Source organism: Vipera ursinii (genome assembly GCF_947247035.1).
Source record: "Vipera ursinii genome assembly, chromosome: 2".
Classification (NCBI taxonomy): Eukaryota; Metazoa; Chordata; class Lepidosauria; order Squamata; family Viperidae; genus Vipera; species Vipera ursinii.
Window position 1 is genome coordinate 114,813,417 of NC_139513.1, and position 17,136 is coordinate 114,830,552.

Genomic DNA, 17,136 nt, shown 5'->3' on the forward strand with positions numbered 1-17,136 from the left:
TAAAAAATAACCCCGTACTTTCCCCAAAGTGGAGAAATCAGGCCAAAGATTTTAGCCCTTTCCCTAACACACTTTATTCCACTTAAATGACCAGTGAATATATATTTGTACCAATGAATACCATTCTTAAATGACAAAGATCATAGTTACTATTATAAAAATGTGCTAATGGGTTACTTTGTACAGAATTATATCCATCCATTCATAGTCAGTGCACTTTCACTCCATCGCGTTACATTAACAACAGGAGGCAAGTACTGGATGACCACTTCCTTTTGGAATTTGTCAGACATACTGCCTGCCTCCTGGTACTCAGTGAAACTGCAAACACTACATCGGATATACACTGAATAAAAATAGAGAAATCCCCCCCCCCCCCGCAAGGGGCAGTGGAAATAATACACAGGGTCATTATATAATATCTGTATTTCTCTACTCCAAATGCTTAAGGGAAATTAGATTGTATGTACTACTGTAGCAACTACTGTAATGCGACAAGTCCTCACTAGATGGCAATCCAAGATAAACAATTGAATAACAATACTGGATAAGCAAGCTAAACAAAATATGCTTTTAACCCTCATATACAATGTGTTTGGGTTAGGGTACCAGGTTAGAAACTCACAGAAGACTATGAGTTCTAGTCCCATGTTAGCCATGAAAGCCAGTTTGGACCAGTCACTTTTTCAGCCCAATTCACTTTACAGGGTTGCTCTTGTGGAGGAAAGGAGAAAGGTGTTTTGGATATGTTTGCTGCTTTTAGTTATTTGTCAAAATAATAAAGGTGGGGAAGAAATAAATAAATAAATTTAATTAATTAATTAATATGGCTACCCAACTTGCAAACTGCAACTCTGGGTGGCTAACACAAGATTAAAAACAAAAATAAAACCAGCAGCATAAAATCAACACAGAACAATATAACTGAAGGCCACCGTACAATCATAATTAAAGAACTATATGAAAGGTAACCAAAATTTGGTTTATTTTCAAAGCAGCGTAACAATAAAAATGAGCATTACAACTTTTTACAATTGAGAGTACAGCTTCCTGATGAGTTCCAAGTCAGAGCTTGTTAAAATTCATAATATCCAGTCTGGAGTAAATTAATCCTCTAAACTAAATGTAATTAAACCACTAACCACAATTGTAAAAAAACCCTTACTCTGGGTACTTTTATACACAGTATATATATATATCTATATATCTATTAGAAGGATTAATTTCAATAGTACTAACTCAGACAAAAGTAAGTTAAATGCACAAAAAAAGAGAAGATGCAAACAGTACATCTGGTTCTATGGCTGTTGAAATTTATATTAGGTTTCCTAAAACAGCCTTAAAATAGCAAAGAATTGGTGAAATCTAAAACACTGGCTTATTTCTAAATCATATTTATCACCTGTAGGAATATGACCAGGATAGAAATCTTCCAATTAAATTAATGATGTATTAGATTGACTTTTTTTAACATCACTTACTAAAATATTTACAGGTAGTGCTTACTTACAGACTGAAAATGGGATTGACAACTCCATCACAAGGCGACATGTTTGTAAAGTGAAACATCATGTGTCAGTGCCTGACTTATGACATCAGTTCCAGCTGCGGTCATTAAGGGAATCACTCATAAACATTAATTGCAGTGTTACATGACTGTGGCTTCCAACTTCCTACCAATTGTCCCACTAACTTGGCTTATCAGACGCTGGTTTCTGATGTAAATGGTGAACAAATAACCATGGGATGCTGTAACTGTACAAAATGTGTACTGGTTCCTAAGGTTCTAAATCGCTATCATATGACTGCAGGGAAGCTGCAATGGCCATAAGTTCAAAGACCAGTTATAAATTTCCTTTTTCAGCACTGTCATAACTTTGAACAGTGGCTGAATGAGCATTTGTTAGGCAAAGTCTACTTGTATTATTAGTAAGATTTACTATGATACCATAAAGATTATGAAGTAACAAAGTTAGCACAAAAGCAAAAGCTAACATCTCCAATATTGTTCTGTTAATGGAATAGATTTTATAGAGCAGGGCTTTCCTACTCCCCTAGTTTTTCCACAGCCCCTCACTCAATCACTCTCAATGTTTCAATGTCAATGTATCAATGTCTCTTCCTATAGGATCCAACAATTTTCAGAATAATTTAGGATACCATTGTGGGACTACATATTTAATAAACTAGGATCTTAAATGTTACCTTTATTATTAAAACTCTTGGCAGTCCATTAATTTTTAATCAACCTCACTAGCTATTAAATGCAATCATTTAAGAATACTTTTGCAAATAATTATCTAGCAGACACCTAATAAAGAAACATCAGAAACATTAAGGCTAAGCCCATGGAGGTTTCCTGTAAAAAAATACTGGTGGATTCATTTCCATATAAATGATACATAGACTTGAATCTAAAGAAAGAAAATGCAAGAAGCTTTCAGCACCAAAATCTTTTCCGGAAATTATTCTCCACATAGACGCAAAATAGCATACAATACAGTAACAATCTTGTAGCTATCAGAAATCATCTGCATTATTGCTTTGTTTCAAACATTAAAATAATTCACTCTTCAAAAACAAATAAGTTTGCTATTAATAAAACAGAAGCAAATAGTATAGGTAGAAAGCCATGCTACATTCTCTCTCTCTCTCTCTCTCTCTCTCTCTCTCTCTCTCTCTCTCTCTCTCTCTCTCTCTCTCACACACACACACACACACACACACACACACACACACACACACACTATCTCCCTAACACAGCCACTCTGGTCAATGTACAAATAGACAAAAAAACATAAAAGCTATATATAAATATAATAAAAACAGTTAAAAACAAGAATAAAATGATTAAAATTAAAAAGGAGAGGAAGGGATTTCAGAACAGTGCGCTCCTCTGTGAATTCCAACTGAGTCATTACCCTTCCTAATGAAAATAAAATAGAATAGAGCTGGAAGGGACCTTGGAGATCTTCTAGTCCAGCCCCCTGCTCAAGCAAGAGGACCTATACCATCTTAGACAAGTGACTGTCTAGCCTCTTCTTAAAAATCTCCAGTGATGGAGCACCCACAATTTCTGGAGGCAAGCTGTTCCACTGGTTAATTGTCCTCACTGTCAGGAAGTTTCTCCTTAATTCCAGGTTGCTTCTCTCTTTCATCAGTATCCAACCATTGTTTCTTGTCCTGCCCTCTGGCGCTTTGGTGAATAACGTAACCCCTTCTTCTTGGCGGCAGTCCCTAAAATACTACAACATTGCTATCATGTCTCTATTTCTTCTTTTCTTTAGATTAGCCAAACCCAAGTCCTGCAGCCGTTCTTCGTATGTTTTAGTCTCCAGGCCTTTAATCTCTGATTTTTTTCCCAAACTGTCAACATCTTTTTTGTGATATAGTGACCAAAATTTGCTGCAGTATTCTAGGTCTTACTAGGGTTTTATAAAGAGGTACTAATACTTCATGTGATCTTGATTCTATGCCTCTGTTTATATAACCCAGGATTACAGTATATTAGCTTTTTTGGTTGCTGCTACACACTGCAGGCTCATAGTCAAGTGATCGTCCACTAGGACTCCATGGTCGCTCTCAGAGTTACTGTTTTTAAGCCAGGTCTCACCCAATCTGTACTTGTACCTTTGATTTTTCCTGCCTATATCTAAAGCTTTGCTTTTCTCCACACTGAAGTTCATTTTGTTGGATAGGACACATTGTTCCAGTTTGTCAAGATCTTTTTGGATCCTGAGTTTGTCTTCTGGAGTGTTGGCTACTCCTGCCAGTTTGGTGTCAGCTGCAAATGTAATGAGTTTTTAACAAACCTGTGCTGGCTAATAGTTATAATTTTGATTCTAGTTGTTCGCAGATCTGTTTTTTGATTATCTTTCCCTTTTGAAGATGGGAACTACATCAGCTCTCTTCCAGTCCTCTGGTAGTTCCCCAGTGCTCCAGGATCTTTGAAAAATATACTTCAGTGGTTCTGAGATCACGTCTGCCAGTTCCTTGAGAACCTTGGGGTGTAATCCATCTGGTCCTGGTGATTTGAACTCTTCTAGGCTGGACAGGTGCTCACTTACCATTTTCTTGCCTATCTTAACTTGCATTTCTATTCTGTTTTTAATGGCACTGGTTTTGGTAGGTTGGACTGTTTTTTCCCTTTGTGTAAAGACAGATGCAAAAAACGAGTTAAATAGCTCTGCTTTCTCCCTATTGCTTGTCACCTTCTTGCCACTTTCCCCCACTAATGGACCAATCATTTCCTTAACTTTTTTCTTGTTTCTTATATGTTGAAAGAAGCTTTTTTTGTTATTTTTGACTTTGGTCGCAAGCCTTAGTTCATTTTGAGCCTTAGCTTCCCTCACTTCATCTTTGCAGGCACGGGCTATTTGCTGATATTCTGTCTTAGTTATGTGCCCCTCTTTCCACTTCTTATACTTGTCCTTTTTATCTTTCAGTTTATCAGAGAGTTCTTTATGCAGCCATGCTGGTTTCCTTTGAAAGCTGTTATTTTTCTTCTTTGTTGGTATTGTGCTAGACTGGGCCTTTATTATCTCATTTTTCAAAATTTCCCAAGCTTCTTGAGTTGTTTTCCCCTTTAGGATTCTCATCCATGGAATTCTTCCCAAGGTCTCTCTAAGTTTATTGAAATTAGCTCTTTTAAAGTCCAAGACTCTAGTTTGACTGTATTCTTGTGCTTCCATAATGTTGAATTCCAATATTGCATGATCACTTCCCCACAAGGTTCCTGTGGCTTTGACACTTTCTATCATTTCATCTCTGTTAGTGAGAATTAAATCCAATATGGCTAATCCCCTAGTTCCCTTCTCTACTTTTTGGGAGAGAAAGTTGTCTGCTAGGTTTGTCAGGAATCTGTTAGATCTTCCACTTGGTGCAGAATTTGTCTCCCAGTTGATATCAGGGTAATTAAAGTCCCCCATTACTATTGTGATGCGCTTCCTACATACCTTAGTTAACTGACTAGCAAAAGATCTTTTCTACGATCTTCCCAGGTATTGATGTTAAACTGATTGGTCTGTAGTTTCCTGTGCCCATTTTTTTTTCCTTTCTTGAAGATGGGAATCACATCAGCCCTTTTCCAATCCTCAGGTATTTACCCAGTGCTCCAGGATTTATGAAAGATGTGGTATAATGGGTTTCATATAACATCTGCCAGCTTCTTCAGAACTCTGGGATGTAATCTGTCGGGTCCCGGTGATTTATATTCATCAAGATTGAATAGGTGTTCTCTTACCATTTTCTTCCTTACTTTAATTTTTGTTTCTACTTTCTCTTTTGTAGTGGTTTTTTAGGTATGTTGGGCTAGTTTCTTTTTGTGTGAAGACTGATGCAAAGTATGAGTTAAGCAGCTTTGCTTTCTCCCTGTCGCCTGTTATTTCCTTGCCATCTTCTCTCTTTAGTGGACCTACAGTTTCCTTGACTTTTTTCTTTTTGTCAATATGTTGGAAGAAACTTTTTTTATTATTGTTGATTTCTGTTGCAAGTCTTTGTTTGTTCTGAGCCTTTGCTTTCTTGACTTCATCTTTGCATGTTCTGGCTGTCTGCTGATAATCAGCCTTAGTTATGTGTCCCTCTTTCCATTTTTTGTATTTGTCCTTTTTGTCTTTCAGTTTGACAGAGAGATCTTTGTGCAGCCATGTTGGTTTCTTCTTGAATTTCTTGTTTTTCTTTTTTAGCAGTATTGTGCTGGTCTGGGCTTTTATTATCACATTTTGCAGTTTCCTACACTTCTTGGGTTGTTTTCCCCATTAGGATTTTCATCCATGGGATCTTTCCTAGGTTCTCTCTGAGTTTGTTCAAATTAAAATGGAAGAATTCATTTTAGTAGAAAAAGTTACCAGGCTGAGGCTAAGAGAATTTTATATTCACATTTAAATTCTACTTTATTGATGATCTGGAAAAAATACTTAGGATTACAGTCCTACTTAGCTAGTAAATAAAGGGAGATGAATAGTCTTAAATGATTACTATGTTTGCACTTGGCAAACAATGGGAATAACATTTCCAATTATTTATACAAATAGCACACACACAAATAACTCTAATAAAGATTCTGACCAAGATTGATTTTTAATTGTCCCTATGTTTTTACCTTTTTAAAAAAAAATTTATCTCATACCTTTAAATTTTTCAAGAACTTTTTCTCGTGGTGTCAGATCTTCATATACCAATCTAAGATGATTAATTAACTCCCGAATTTCTTGACTCTCTGCAAAACTTTCAAGTATGTTTCCTTTCGCGATGACATCAGGCTCCAAGCATTTGTTGTCCTCTTGATCGTGTCCCTCATTGTTCATCTCATTTAAAACCATCTCCTTTCTGATAAATTATTTTCTAGCAAAATGAAAGCAAATTAACATTAAAAGTTAGAGTTAAAACTATTCATTTGTTTCACAATAACAATCCGTAACAGAAGCACAGGTAATTCTTATGATCACAATTGGAACTAGACTTTCTGTTATAAAGCAAGATGGTTGTTAAGTAAATTGTGCCCAATTTTACCACCTTTTTTGCCATAGTCATTAACTGAATCAATGTGGTAAAGTGAATCACAGTCATTAAGCAAATCCATTTTCCCCCATTAGATCTCACTCCATTTTAGAGAGGTCTAAGACTTTTTGATCCAAACTGGACTATGACTATTCTATCTTCAAAATAAAGACAATTAACAGTAGCATACAAAGAAATGTTATTTCTATTAAAATATGTGACAATTTTCCCTCCCATCTCCTTTCCTAAACATAAATAAATAAATTTCAGAGACACTTTAACTATGAGGAAGGATATATGTTTTGTATGCAGAGGGTCCAGCTTTAATCCATAAGGCAGACTTAGGAAAGGGTCATAAAACAAAAGATTAAGAACATCCACAGCAAATAATTGGAGCTTTAATGAAGTATGAGAACTTTTTCTTGGTTTTCCTATAATATACCACTCAAAAAATTAACAGGAATTAAAAATGGATACTGACGTAATTAAGATCCACTGAAATTCATAAGTAGTAAAGACCATTATAAATTAAATAATTTGAGAAAAAAATGGAATGTCCCCCAAAAGGAATGGAAATTATAATGCCTCTTCTATTAAATTATTTAAAATGTTAAATTAAGTTTATCCAGTAAAAGGAAAGATGAGACAGACTGAAGGAATGGGCCATGAATATATTGTAACAGGCTCAGAAAGCTACTGATGCTGTTTATTTATTTGTTGCACTGTGTCAAATGATCCTGGGTGGCTCTGCAATATAAAAGCACAATAAGATATAAATAATGCAAAGTGTATCTGTGTACACCAATGTATCAATGGCACTTTGGTTATGTCATTTATATATTAGAAATGGGCTATATTTTTGCAGGGAAATATATTTGGGTCTTTTTCAATTTATAATAGCCTTCCATCTCACAATAGTAACTCTGGGTGACTCATGACGTTTAAAATCAACACAATAACTTAATATAAAATGTAAACAACAATCAAGAAGCTGTTGTGTGATTTGTATGGTTCATGCTTATAGAAAAACTTAAAAATCAGTACTTAATACTCTTTCTTCCACTAGTGGACTTCATGCACACTTTTTTTAAACGACTGGATTCAGTTGAGACAAAATCAAATTCATAACTCTGAACTGTATTTTTGAGAATATATCTCTTTAAAAATTTATTGCTCTATGTATTTTTTCTACATGGTATGCCAAATTTCCTTATTCCTCACATTAATCAAGGAACACAAATTACATTTACAGCCTTTAATTATATACCGTACCTCTTCAGCCCCAAGCTACATTTTGTACAATAAACTTTATTCAAGTATATCTTTAGAATAAAAAGGTCAATCTTAATCACAAAGGTTAAATGCAATGTGTGGGCTGAGACTGCACGCACAGACACAGAAGTACTGGTGCAAGCAGTACAATATATATGTCCACAAATACACAAAATCTTTTTACTAGGTGTCTTGGGGTCAGTCATTCACTTTCGGGTCCCACAAACTCACAAGTTTGTAATGGGGAGATATGAAAAGAAGGAGCACTATGTATATCACCTCCAGCTACTGAAGGCAGCAGCAGGATATAAATCTAACAAATAAGTCTTCAAAAAGTTTACTGAATAAACCATATCACTCATCTCATCTCTTTCTTTCTTTGGTCCCTTGATTTTCCTTTCACAATCCTTTCCATATTTTATTTATAGTAACTGATGTTTAGGTTGCCTCAGTTTGAATAGGGTCCAATCTAGTCAATACTTATTTGCAATAATTTCGATGAACCTAAGTGAGCACCAATTCCTTCCAATGGATATTCTTGCCTGGTTTTTCAGCATCACCCACGATAAGCTGCCTTAAAAAAAAATAAAATCCTAGCTGTTGGCTATCATTTGCCAGAATGGAATCTGCATAAAGCCTGAAGGAGGTATCTTTCCTTCATCCTCAACCTGCAGAAACTGGACGGCTCTGAAAACCGGTTTGCTCTGCAAAGAAAATATAGTGGTAGACAAATCCTGAGCTGTGAGCAATTGCAGCAGGCCTGCAGGTTTTAAATACCACTCAATACACCGAACAATCTTTCCTATCATGCCGACGTTTCCAAGGGCTGGGCGTTACCATTTTACTGCGGTAGTAGGACCAATATTGAAGAATAAAACTAAAGCACTTAGACCCAATTCCCCCGACTTTATTTGTTCTCGCCACGCCTTGCCACAGACTTAAATGTATTTCCTAAGGAAGAGGCGGTGGAATAGGATGGTTGGGACACCCAGCATCCTGCTTTTAGGGAATTCTCTCCCTGGGCCGACCGGGCCGCGTCTCTTCCTTCCGCGCCTCTGAATGACCGACAATCTCCCTCCAACCAGCCCGACTTTCCACTCCGCCTCTCGTAGAGGCTGGGAAAACCCGCTGTAACGGGGCCCTCCTTTCCGCCCCGCCGAAGCTTTCATTACCTTAACAACCAAGGAGGCTCGTCGTTGGCGCTTCCCAAGGCCAGGCCTCCGCTCTACGGCTCCCCGCGTGGGTCAGAAAAGCTGAAAACGTCAGGACTCGGCCTTCAGGAGGAGGGGGAGGAGCTTAGCGAAGGGGAGGGGGGGCGGAAAGAAAGGAGTGGGCAGGGCTGGTATCTCTCTTCTCCAGCGGTTGGAGCAGGGGTCTTCAAACTTGGCCCTTTTATGACTTGTGGACTTCAACTCCCAGAATTCCTCAGCCAGCTTTGCTGGCTGAGGAATTCTGGGAGTTGAAGTCCACAAGTCATAAAAGGGCCAAGTTTGAAGACCCCTGGGTTGGAGCTTCTCACGTTTCCCTCCCCACCACCACCACCACCCAGTTTTCTCTTAATCCCGCAGTCACGAAGCTGCTGTTTGCTACGGGCCAGGTCGGGAGCTACACCAATTTCTCATCACAGTGTAGTTTATAGAAAAAGGTACAGCCTCAGCGCCAGTAAAGGTTAAAACAAGGAAGGGGACGGCGTGGCCTCAGCCATCAGTAAGCGAATCCAGACAAGGAAGGGCGGAGAATAGTTATTCTCCCATTCTTCCAGAGAAAGAATTCAGGATGGTACACTCCTGGGTGTATTGTGCATTTTTGTCTTTTGGAAAGGATGTTATATTGTTTTGTCTATTATAGAATTTGCCCAGGGGACGGGATGGGAAAGGAAAGGAAGGGGTCTAAAAATAGGGGGGAGGGAATTCCCTTCTCACACACCTAAATCTGCCTTTGAGAGGTACCTTATAAATTGGCTGGGTCACAGTCATAAGTGAATTTAGGTACAGAATAAGAACATACTCTTATTCAATTAAAGAACAGTCTAGCAATAATAAAATAGTCTTTTAGTGTGGGTGGCCATAATAACAGAGGACCCCAACCTTTTGGGCACCAGGGACCAGTTCCGTGGAGAGAGGTTTTTCCACGGACTGAAGAGTGTGGTTTTGTGTGCTGCCTGCATCTTGCGGGTGGATTGCTTATTTGTGCGGACCGGTTGCTGGCATGCCGTGGCCCGGTATTGGTCCACAGACCGGGGGTTGAGAACCCCTGCCATAATAGATTTAATTAATTAATATAATGGAAAGGAAGTATAATTCAGTTCTAAAATAACTGCATTAGAATCATAGTATTGATAGAATGTTTGTAGCTCAGGATTGAATTACAGGTTTGAATGAAACGTCTGCAAGAAGATCACCAAGCTCCAAGAGCACCAAGGGCCACATAGAGTTATAGCATCTGTATTTGAACATTTGAGTGTGGAGCGTATATATATATATATATATATATATATATATATATATATATATATATATATATATATATATATATATATATATATATATATATATATATATATATATATATATATATATACATATATATATATATATATATATATATATATATATATATATATATATATATATATACATACATACATACATACATACATACATACATACATACATATGGATGTCATTATAGGTAGTCCTTGACTTACGACCACAGATGAAGTATGAATGAATGAATGAAACTTTATTGTCAAAATACAACCATGTATACATTGAGATTGGCTGAGCCTCCCTTCGTGCCCCCTCCTCCAACTCACAGTGACAACAAACCCTCTTATTACACCATGTGAGCTAATTGCACAATACACCGGCCTCACAAGTCAATCATACATAAAGTTTATAAAATTATTTCCCGTTCAAGAGCCTGACAGCCCATGGATAGAAGCTGTTCTTCAGCCTGTTGGTACGGCTGGCTATACTCCTGTATCTCCTACCTGATGGTAGGAGAGTAAAGATACCGTCCAGGGTGTGAGTCATCCCTGAGAATTTTCCTCACTCTTCCAAGGCAATGAGCCCTGGCGATGTCATTCAGTGGTGTCAGGGGACAGCCCACGATGTTTTGTGCTGTGCTCATCGCTCTCTGTAATACTTTCCTATCCGCGGCTGTCAGACCAGCATACCAAACCAGTACGAGAGGACGCTTTCTATAGTAGACCGGTAAAAGAGGGTCATTAGCCGTTGTTCTACCCTGTTCTTCCGCAAGACCCTGAGGAAGTGAAGTCTCTGTTGGGCCTTTCTGGCCACCTTCGAGCCCAAAGTCTGTTGCTAATTAAGACAGTTGTTAAATGAGTAGTGCCCCATTTTATGACCTTTTTGCCATGGTTAAGTGAATCACTGAAGTTTGTTAAGTAAAACGTGGTCGTTAAGTCTGGCTTCCCGCATTAACCTTGCTTGTCAGAAGCTTCCTAAGAAGGTTGCAAATGACAATCCCAGGATGCCAGGACCCTGCAACCATCATAAATATACATGCCAGTTGCCAAGCACCGAAAGTTTGATCACGTGACTGTGTGAATGCTAAAATGATCATATGTGTGAAAACTGGTCGTCACATTTTTCAGTGCCATTGTAACTTTGAACAGCCATCAAATATTAATCAAAGATGCAATCCAGAGGAGTTCTATACTGAAATTACAGGTCTTTACCAGACAGATGTTAACACCAGAACCAAGGCCATTTTCTCTTTAGATGAAAAAAAAAATCTCAGCAAATGCTATGCCTGTTCACATGTACTAGAAATTTCCTGATATACTTTGTTCTAAAATCTAGGTTTGTAAATTATAGTTATGAGATCCAAATACATTCTGCAAGGGTTTTCAGGGGTAACTTCTGAATCTGATTAAAGACACCGTAGTGTCTTTAATTCATCAGATTTAGCATGGCAATATTTAAATAATTATGACTTGAACTCTTATTAAGATTCCTTAAAATTTTTATTTCTATTTTGTTTTATACTCTTTATTTATTTTAGGTTTTATATGACTGTTTTGTTATATTTGATATTGCTTAATACCAAATATAACAAAATTGTCATACAAAACTTAAAAATAAACAAACAGTATAAAACAAAATAGAATAAAACAAAATAAAAGAGGGTAAAAGAGAAAAGAAAGAATTAATAGTGTTAGCAATCCATGATTAGGACATGTGCTTTCCAATGGAAATCATTGTAGATAGAAACTTAACAAATCTAAAGGTAATGATAAGAGTTCTACTGGTAGGAAATGAACCACCTCCCATAAAAGATATTGCAATTTTTTTTTGCAAGAGAGTACAATATACTTATACGTAAACTAGTATAGAAAAGGCAGTGGGAAAAATACATGTGATAAAGGTGGAAGCTTACCGCAAAGAGGTTGAGGGGTTGATGAACTGGTGTAAGGAAAACAGCCTAGTTGTTTTTTTTTATTGAAAAGTTTTATAAAAGTTACAATATTATCCCATCCCCAACCCTCCCCTAAACCCCCCTCCCCCTCCCCCATTTCCCAGAGCTGATTACAGGGTTACAAATATAAAATAATCATAATCTAACTAACATTAACCAACTATATAAATAACCAAATACATAATGCACTTTAACCCGTCTATAACATAATTACAAACAATCTAAAAGTATCCAACTTATACTAATACAATAATAATACCGTATAATATATATATTATTATAACTAATGATAATAATAAAAAAGGCTTAAGTTATAACAATCTAAAATTTACTCATAAGCTAAATGGAACTTTTTGGTCCCATATTTTTTCTGAATATAATCTATCCATCTTCTCCAAACCGAAATGTATCTTTCTTGTGAATGATCCTTCAAGTAAGCAGAAATCTTAGCCATTTCTGCTAAATTTGACACTTTAAGCGTCCATTCCTCTATAGTAGGTAGGCAATCCTTCTTCCAATATTGCCCTACTAATAACCTCGCAGCTGTTATCAAATTCAACATTAAGTTAATTTCTTTAGTATCACCATCTGTAATAACACCCAATAAAAATAATTGTGGAGTAAACTTTATCTTTCTCTTAAAAATCTTTTGAATGTTCCACCAAATTTTAATCCAAAAAGCTTTTATATTTCTACAAGTCTACCAAATATGAAAGTAGATAGCATCTAAACTACCACATCTCCAACATTTGGGCTGTAAATTAGAATATATACAAGACAGCTTTTTAGGGTCCAAATGCCATCTATAAAACATTTTATAAAAATTTTCTCTTAAATTTTGGGCTTGAGTAAATTTTACATTTCTAACCCAAATTACCTCCCACACATCCAATGGAATCAGTTCTTGAATATTTTGAGCCCACTTTACCATGCAATCTTTGACCAATTCCGTTTCCGAGTCCAATTCTATTAAAGCATTATAAATTCTCTTTATGTGCGCTCGAGTTTGATCTTTAATCTGTTTTACCAAATTTTCATCCATCAGCGTCAAACCAACCTTCTGGTCTAACTTCCACCTGGCTTGCAATTGAATATACTGAAACCAAGATTGTACAATATTTTCTTGTTTTAACTCAACTAGCGACCTTAATTGCCAGTCACTCCCTTCCAATCTAAGTAATTGCTTATAAGAAATCATATCCAAATTCACACCGATAGATACCCCCTCTATTGCGTGTCCAGGAATCCCCCAAATTGGTATTTTATAATTTAACTTATAATAATACTTTTTCCAAACACGCAATAAAGCACTTAAGATGAACCACCTCCCATAAAAGATATTGCAATATTTTTGCAAGAGAGTACAATATACTTATACGTAAACTAGTATAGAAAAGGCAGTGGGAAAAATACATGTGATAAAGGTGGAAGCTTACCGCAAAGAGGTTGAGGGGTTGATGAACTGGTGTAAGGAAAACAGCCTAGTTTTAAATACCGGAAAAACCAAAGAGATCATTGTCGATTTCAGAAAAGGCAGGCACAGCCACACTTCTCTGTGCATTAATGATTCACCTGTGGAGACAGTTACCAGCATCAAATTCCTGGGTGTGCAGCTAACGAGTAGGCTGGCCTGGTTGCTCAACAGTGAGAAACTGGTGAAGCGGGCACAGCAGCGCCTGCATTTTCTGCATTGCATGAAAAAAGCACATCTTCCTTCTCCTATCCTTACCACTTTCTACAGGGGGATGATCGAGAGCATCCTGTCATACAGCATCACAGTCTGGTTTGGAAGCATCCCTGCTTCAGACAGGAAGGTGGTGCAGAGAATGGTGAGGATGGCCAAAAAGATCATTGGCAGTTCCCTCCATCTAGGACATAGCACAGAAGCATTGCTTGAGCAGGGTCCGTAAGATTATCTGGGACACTACACATCCTCTTCACGACTTGTTTTTCTTGTTACCTTCTAGGAGGAGGCTTTGTGGTATCCATAGGAGAACATCCAGATCCAGCCATAGTTTCATTCCATACAGCATTAACCTTGTGAACTCTCAGGCTTCCTCCTTCCATTATATATTCAAGATGGGGAGTATTTAATATTTATGTAATGTAGGGGTGTGGGTCTATACATATGTTGTATATGGTATGGTTAGATGTGTGTCATGTATGTGTTTCACTTTGAGAGCAACTAACTTTCATTTTTGATGTGTGCCATTGTGCCCACAGTAAAAAAATAAAATAAAAATCTATCTATCTTCTTAGGTTCATTCTGACCACAAGGGCATCATCCCTCAGTGAATGAGATCTCCTAACTAGTACTGCTAGGGGTAAGGTGTTGAAATGAGATGAAGAAAAGGCTCTGTAGTATGCTGTGCAAATAAAGCTGAATTAGTAATTTGTGGATATAAAAGTTTTCTACATTGGAAACCAGCACTGAAAGTTACCTACAGCACCCAAAAGCTACCTTTATCTTTTTTTATATCTTTTATTATATTTGTATACCGCCCTTCTCCCGAAGGACTCAGGGCAGTGAACAGGGCACATATAAAAAATACAGGATACAAAAATTAAAAAGAATTAAATAGTAGCCCAGCTAAAACAATCAATAACAATATAAAAATCCCCATTAAAACCCCAACATATCCCCCATCAGGCCAGGCCGGCTTGTTCAAATAGATGGGTCTTCAGACCGTGTCGGAAGGAGCAAAGGTCAGGTGCCATCCAGAGCTCGACCGGCAGCTGATTCCATAAAGCCGGAGCGCCCACAGAGAAGGCCCTCCCCCTGGGGGCCACCAGCCGACATTTTCTGACCGGAGGCACTCTGAGGAGGCCCTCTCTGTGGGAACGCACAGGGCGGAGGGATGTTGACGCCGGCAGCAGGTGGTCCCCGAGGTACTCCGGACCCATGCCATGTAGGGCCTTAAAAACCATTACCAAAACCTTGAACCTGTCATGCAATGTCAAAAGCTTGACAGATTTCAACTTTGGGTTCTTCTATACTAGTAAATAGACTCAGTAATACAAATCAGGTTGAGATTCTTTTTTATTCCAGTTTGATAAAAATATATCAAGGACAATTAATGGTCCACTGAGTCCCTGGAAAACAGCAATAAGAAAGTGGGCAAGCATGGACTGTCATCTCCATTTGAAATACAGCATGAGATGTGGAAGAAAAATGTATACTGAACAATATCCAAGGGCTTTGAATCTTATAGGTGGAATGCTATGCACCTTAGAGAATTTTGTGTATAGTGTTAGCATTAAAAACCTTTATGGCAGCAGGTATGTATCTCCCTCCTTTGGAATGGAAAAGCACAGAATTACCTTGTTGCTTCTGAAAGAAATGGCCCTAATTTGTTTCTACTGAGCTCTTAAGACTTGAAAAATTGTTTCAAGACATTTAGAAGCTGGAACGTTTTCCATTTTATTATTTCTAATTTGTCATTGATGTTTCTGTGACTAGGTCTTTTCAAGTTGTGAGCTTTTTTCCACCTTACAAAATTCCTCCAAGGCCCACTTTTGTAAGCAAAAGAACTGCCACATTATCACCAATACTGTCAAAGTGCACATCACTCAGTTTAGAACGATGGAATTCCTTTTAAGTTAAGTAGGTAGCACCAAATTCAAAAAAGGGAGTTAGAATACAACATTGTTTCACACCTTGGTATATTGTAATATTTACAGTAAGGTTTTTAGCTCTGTCCCATTTAGCTTTTTATCATTGTATTTTATTGCAACATCCTAATTAAGAAGAAGGGACCTGGTGGCTCAGTGGGTTAGGATGCTGAGCTTGTCGATCAGAAGGTCGGCAGTTTGGCGGGTCGAATCCCGAGTGCCATGTAACAGAGTGAGCGCCTGTTACTCGTCCCAGCTTCTGCCAACCTAGCAGTTCAAAAGCACGTAAAAATGCAAGTAGAAAAATAGGGACCACTCCAGTGGGAAGGTAACAGCGTTCTGTGCGCCTTTGGCGTCTAGTCATGCCGGCCACATAACCACGGAGACGTCCTTGGACAAGCACTGGCTCTTTGGCTTTGAAACGGAGAGGAGCACCGGCCCCTAGAGTTGGAAACGACTAGCACGCATGTGCAGGGGAACCTTTACCTTTAATTAAGAAGAGTAGCCACCAAACCATAGATTTGAGGGACAGTTTCATCAGAATTTGCCCTTGGAAAAGAGAAGACATATGGGGAGATGTGCGTTGGCCATATGCGTGTTTCTCCATTAGAAATGTAAAATGGCACACCAACTGAGCATCTGCCTCCATAAATATTACTAAGAGCTTCTTAGTAACCCAATAATTTATAATGCAAGATGAGAGCATAGAATTTATTAGGTATGCTTAACGTAGTAATTAGGCAATAAGGTAATAGGTGTTCAGACCATTCTTGAGGATGAAAACAGTTATAGATCAGTTTCAGTCACCTGGCATTTAGAGTGTATTGGTGATATGAGAGAAGAGAAAAGCCAAGGAAGGGGCTCCCTTACTGACATTTTACTGACACTGGCAGTGGGATTAGGTCATCCACCAAAAGGAGGAATGGAATAAGGGTACAAGATGATCATCAGTGGTGGGATTTTTCTTTGATCTAGCATGGCCATATTTAAGTAATTGTTGGAGCTTAAAACCTTGCTTGCCAAGATTTCTTAAGATAGAGCACGGCTTTGAAGATTTCTTTTTTATTTATCCTAGATATTTCTGTGAAATAGAAAGATAAGGGGAATTGCTTTAAGTTCGCATCATAAGTGATTTGATCTGTGACAAATTGCTTATAAAGCTTGATAAGCATTTCCAAATTTCCATTTTAGGAATGCAATCACTAGGAGCTTCACATTAAGGTTACCAGAGTTTGAGAGATGTAAACAGGATGTTTCAAGGGAAATTAAAAGGAAATTTGCTATTCTCTGTAATTGCTGTTGATCCCAGGAAGG

General features: G+C 37.7%; 1 protein-coding gene across 2 annotated transcripts in view; it reads right to left on the reverse strand.

The window, feature by feature from the left end:
- The window catches only part of TBCD (tubulin folding cofactor D), a 164,767-nt gene extending 155,722 nt beyond the window's left edge, over window positions 1–9,045 (reverse strand). For both annotated transcript variants that reach the window (XM_083354407.1, XM_083354406.1), the window contains exons 1-2: window positions 8,943–9,045; window positions 6,128–6,342 (exon numbers count right to left, since the gene is read on the reverse strand). In XM_083354407.1, coding sequence (XP_083210533.1) covers window positions 6,128–6,320 — 193 coding nt within the window. In that variant the 5' untranslated portion in view covers window positions 6,321–6,342; window positions 8,943–9,045. The remainder of the gene's footprint in view (window positions 1–6,127; window positions 6,343–8,942) is intronic.
- Window positions 9,046–17,136: the final 8,091 nt, after the last annotated feature.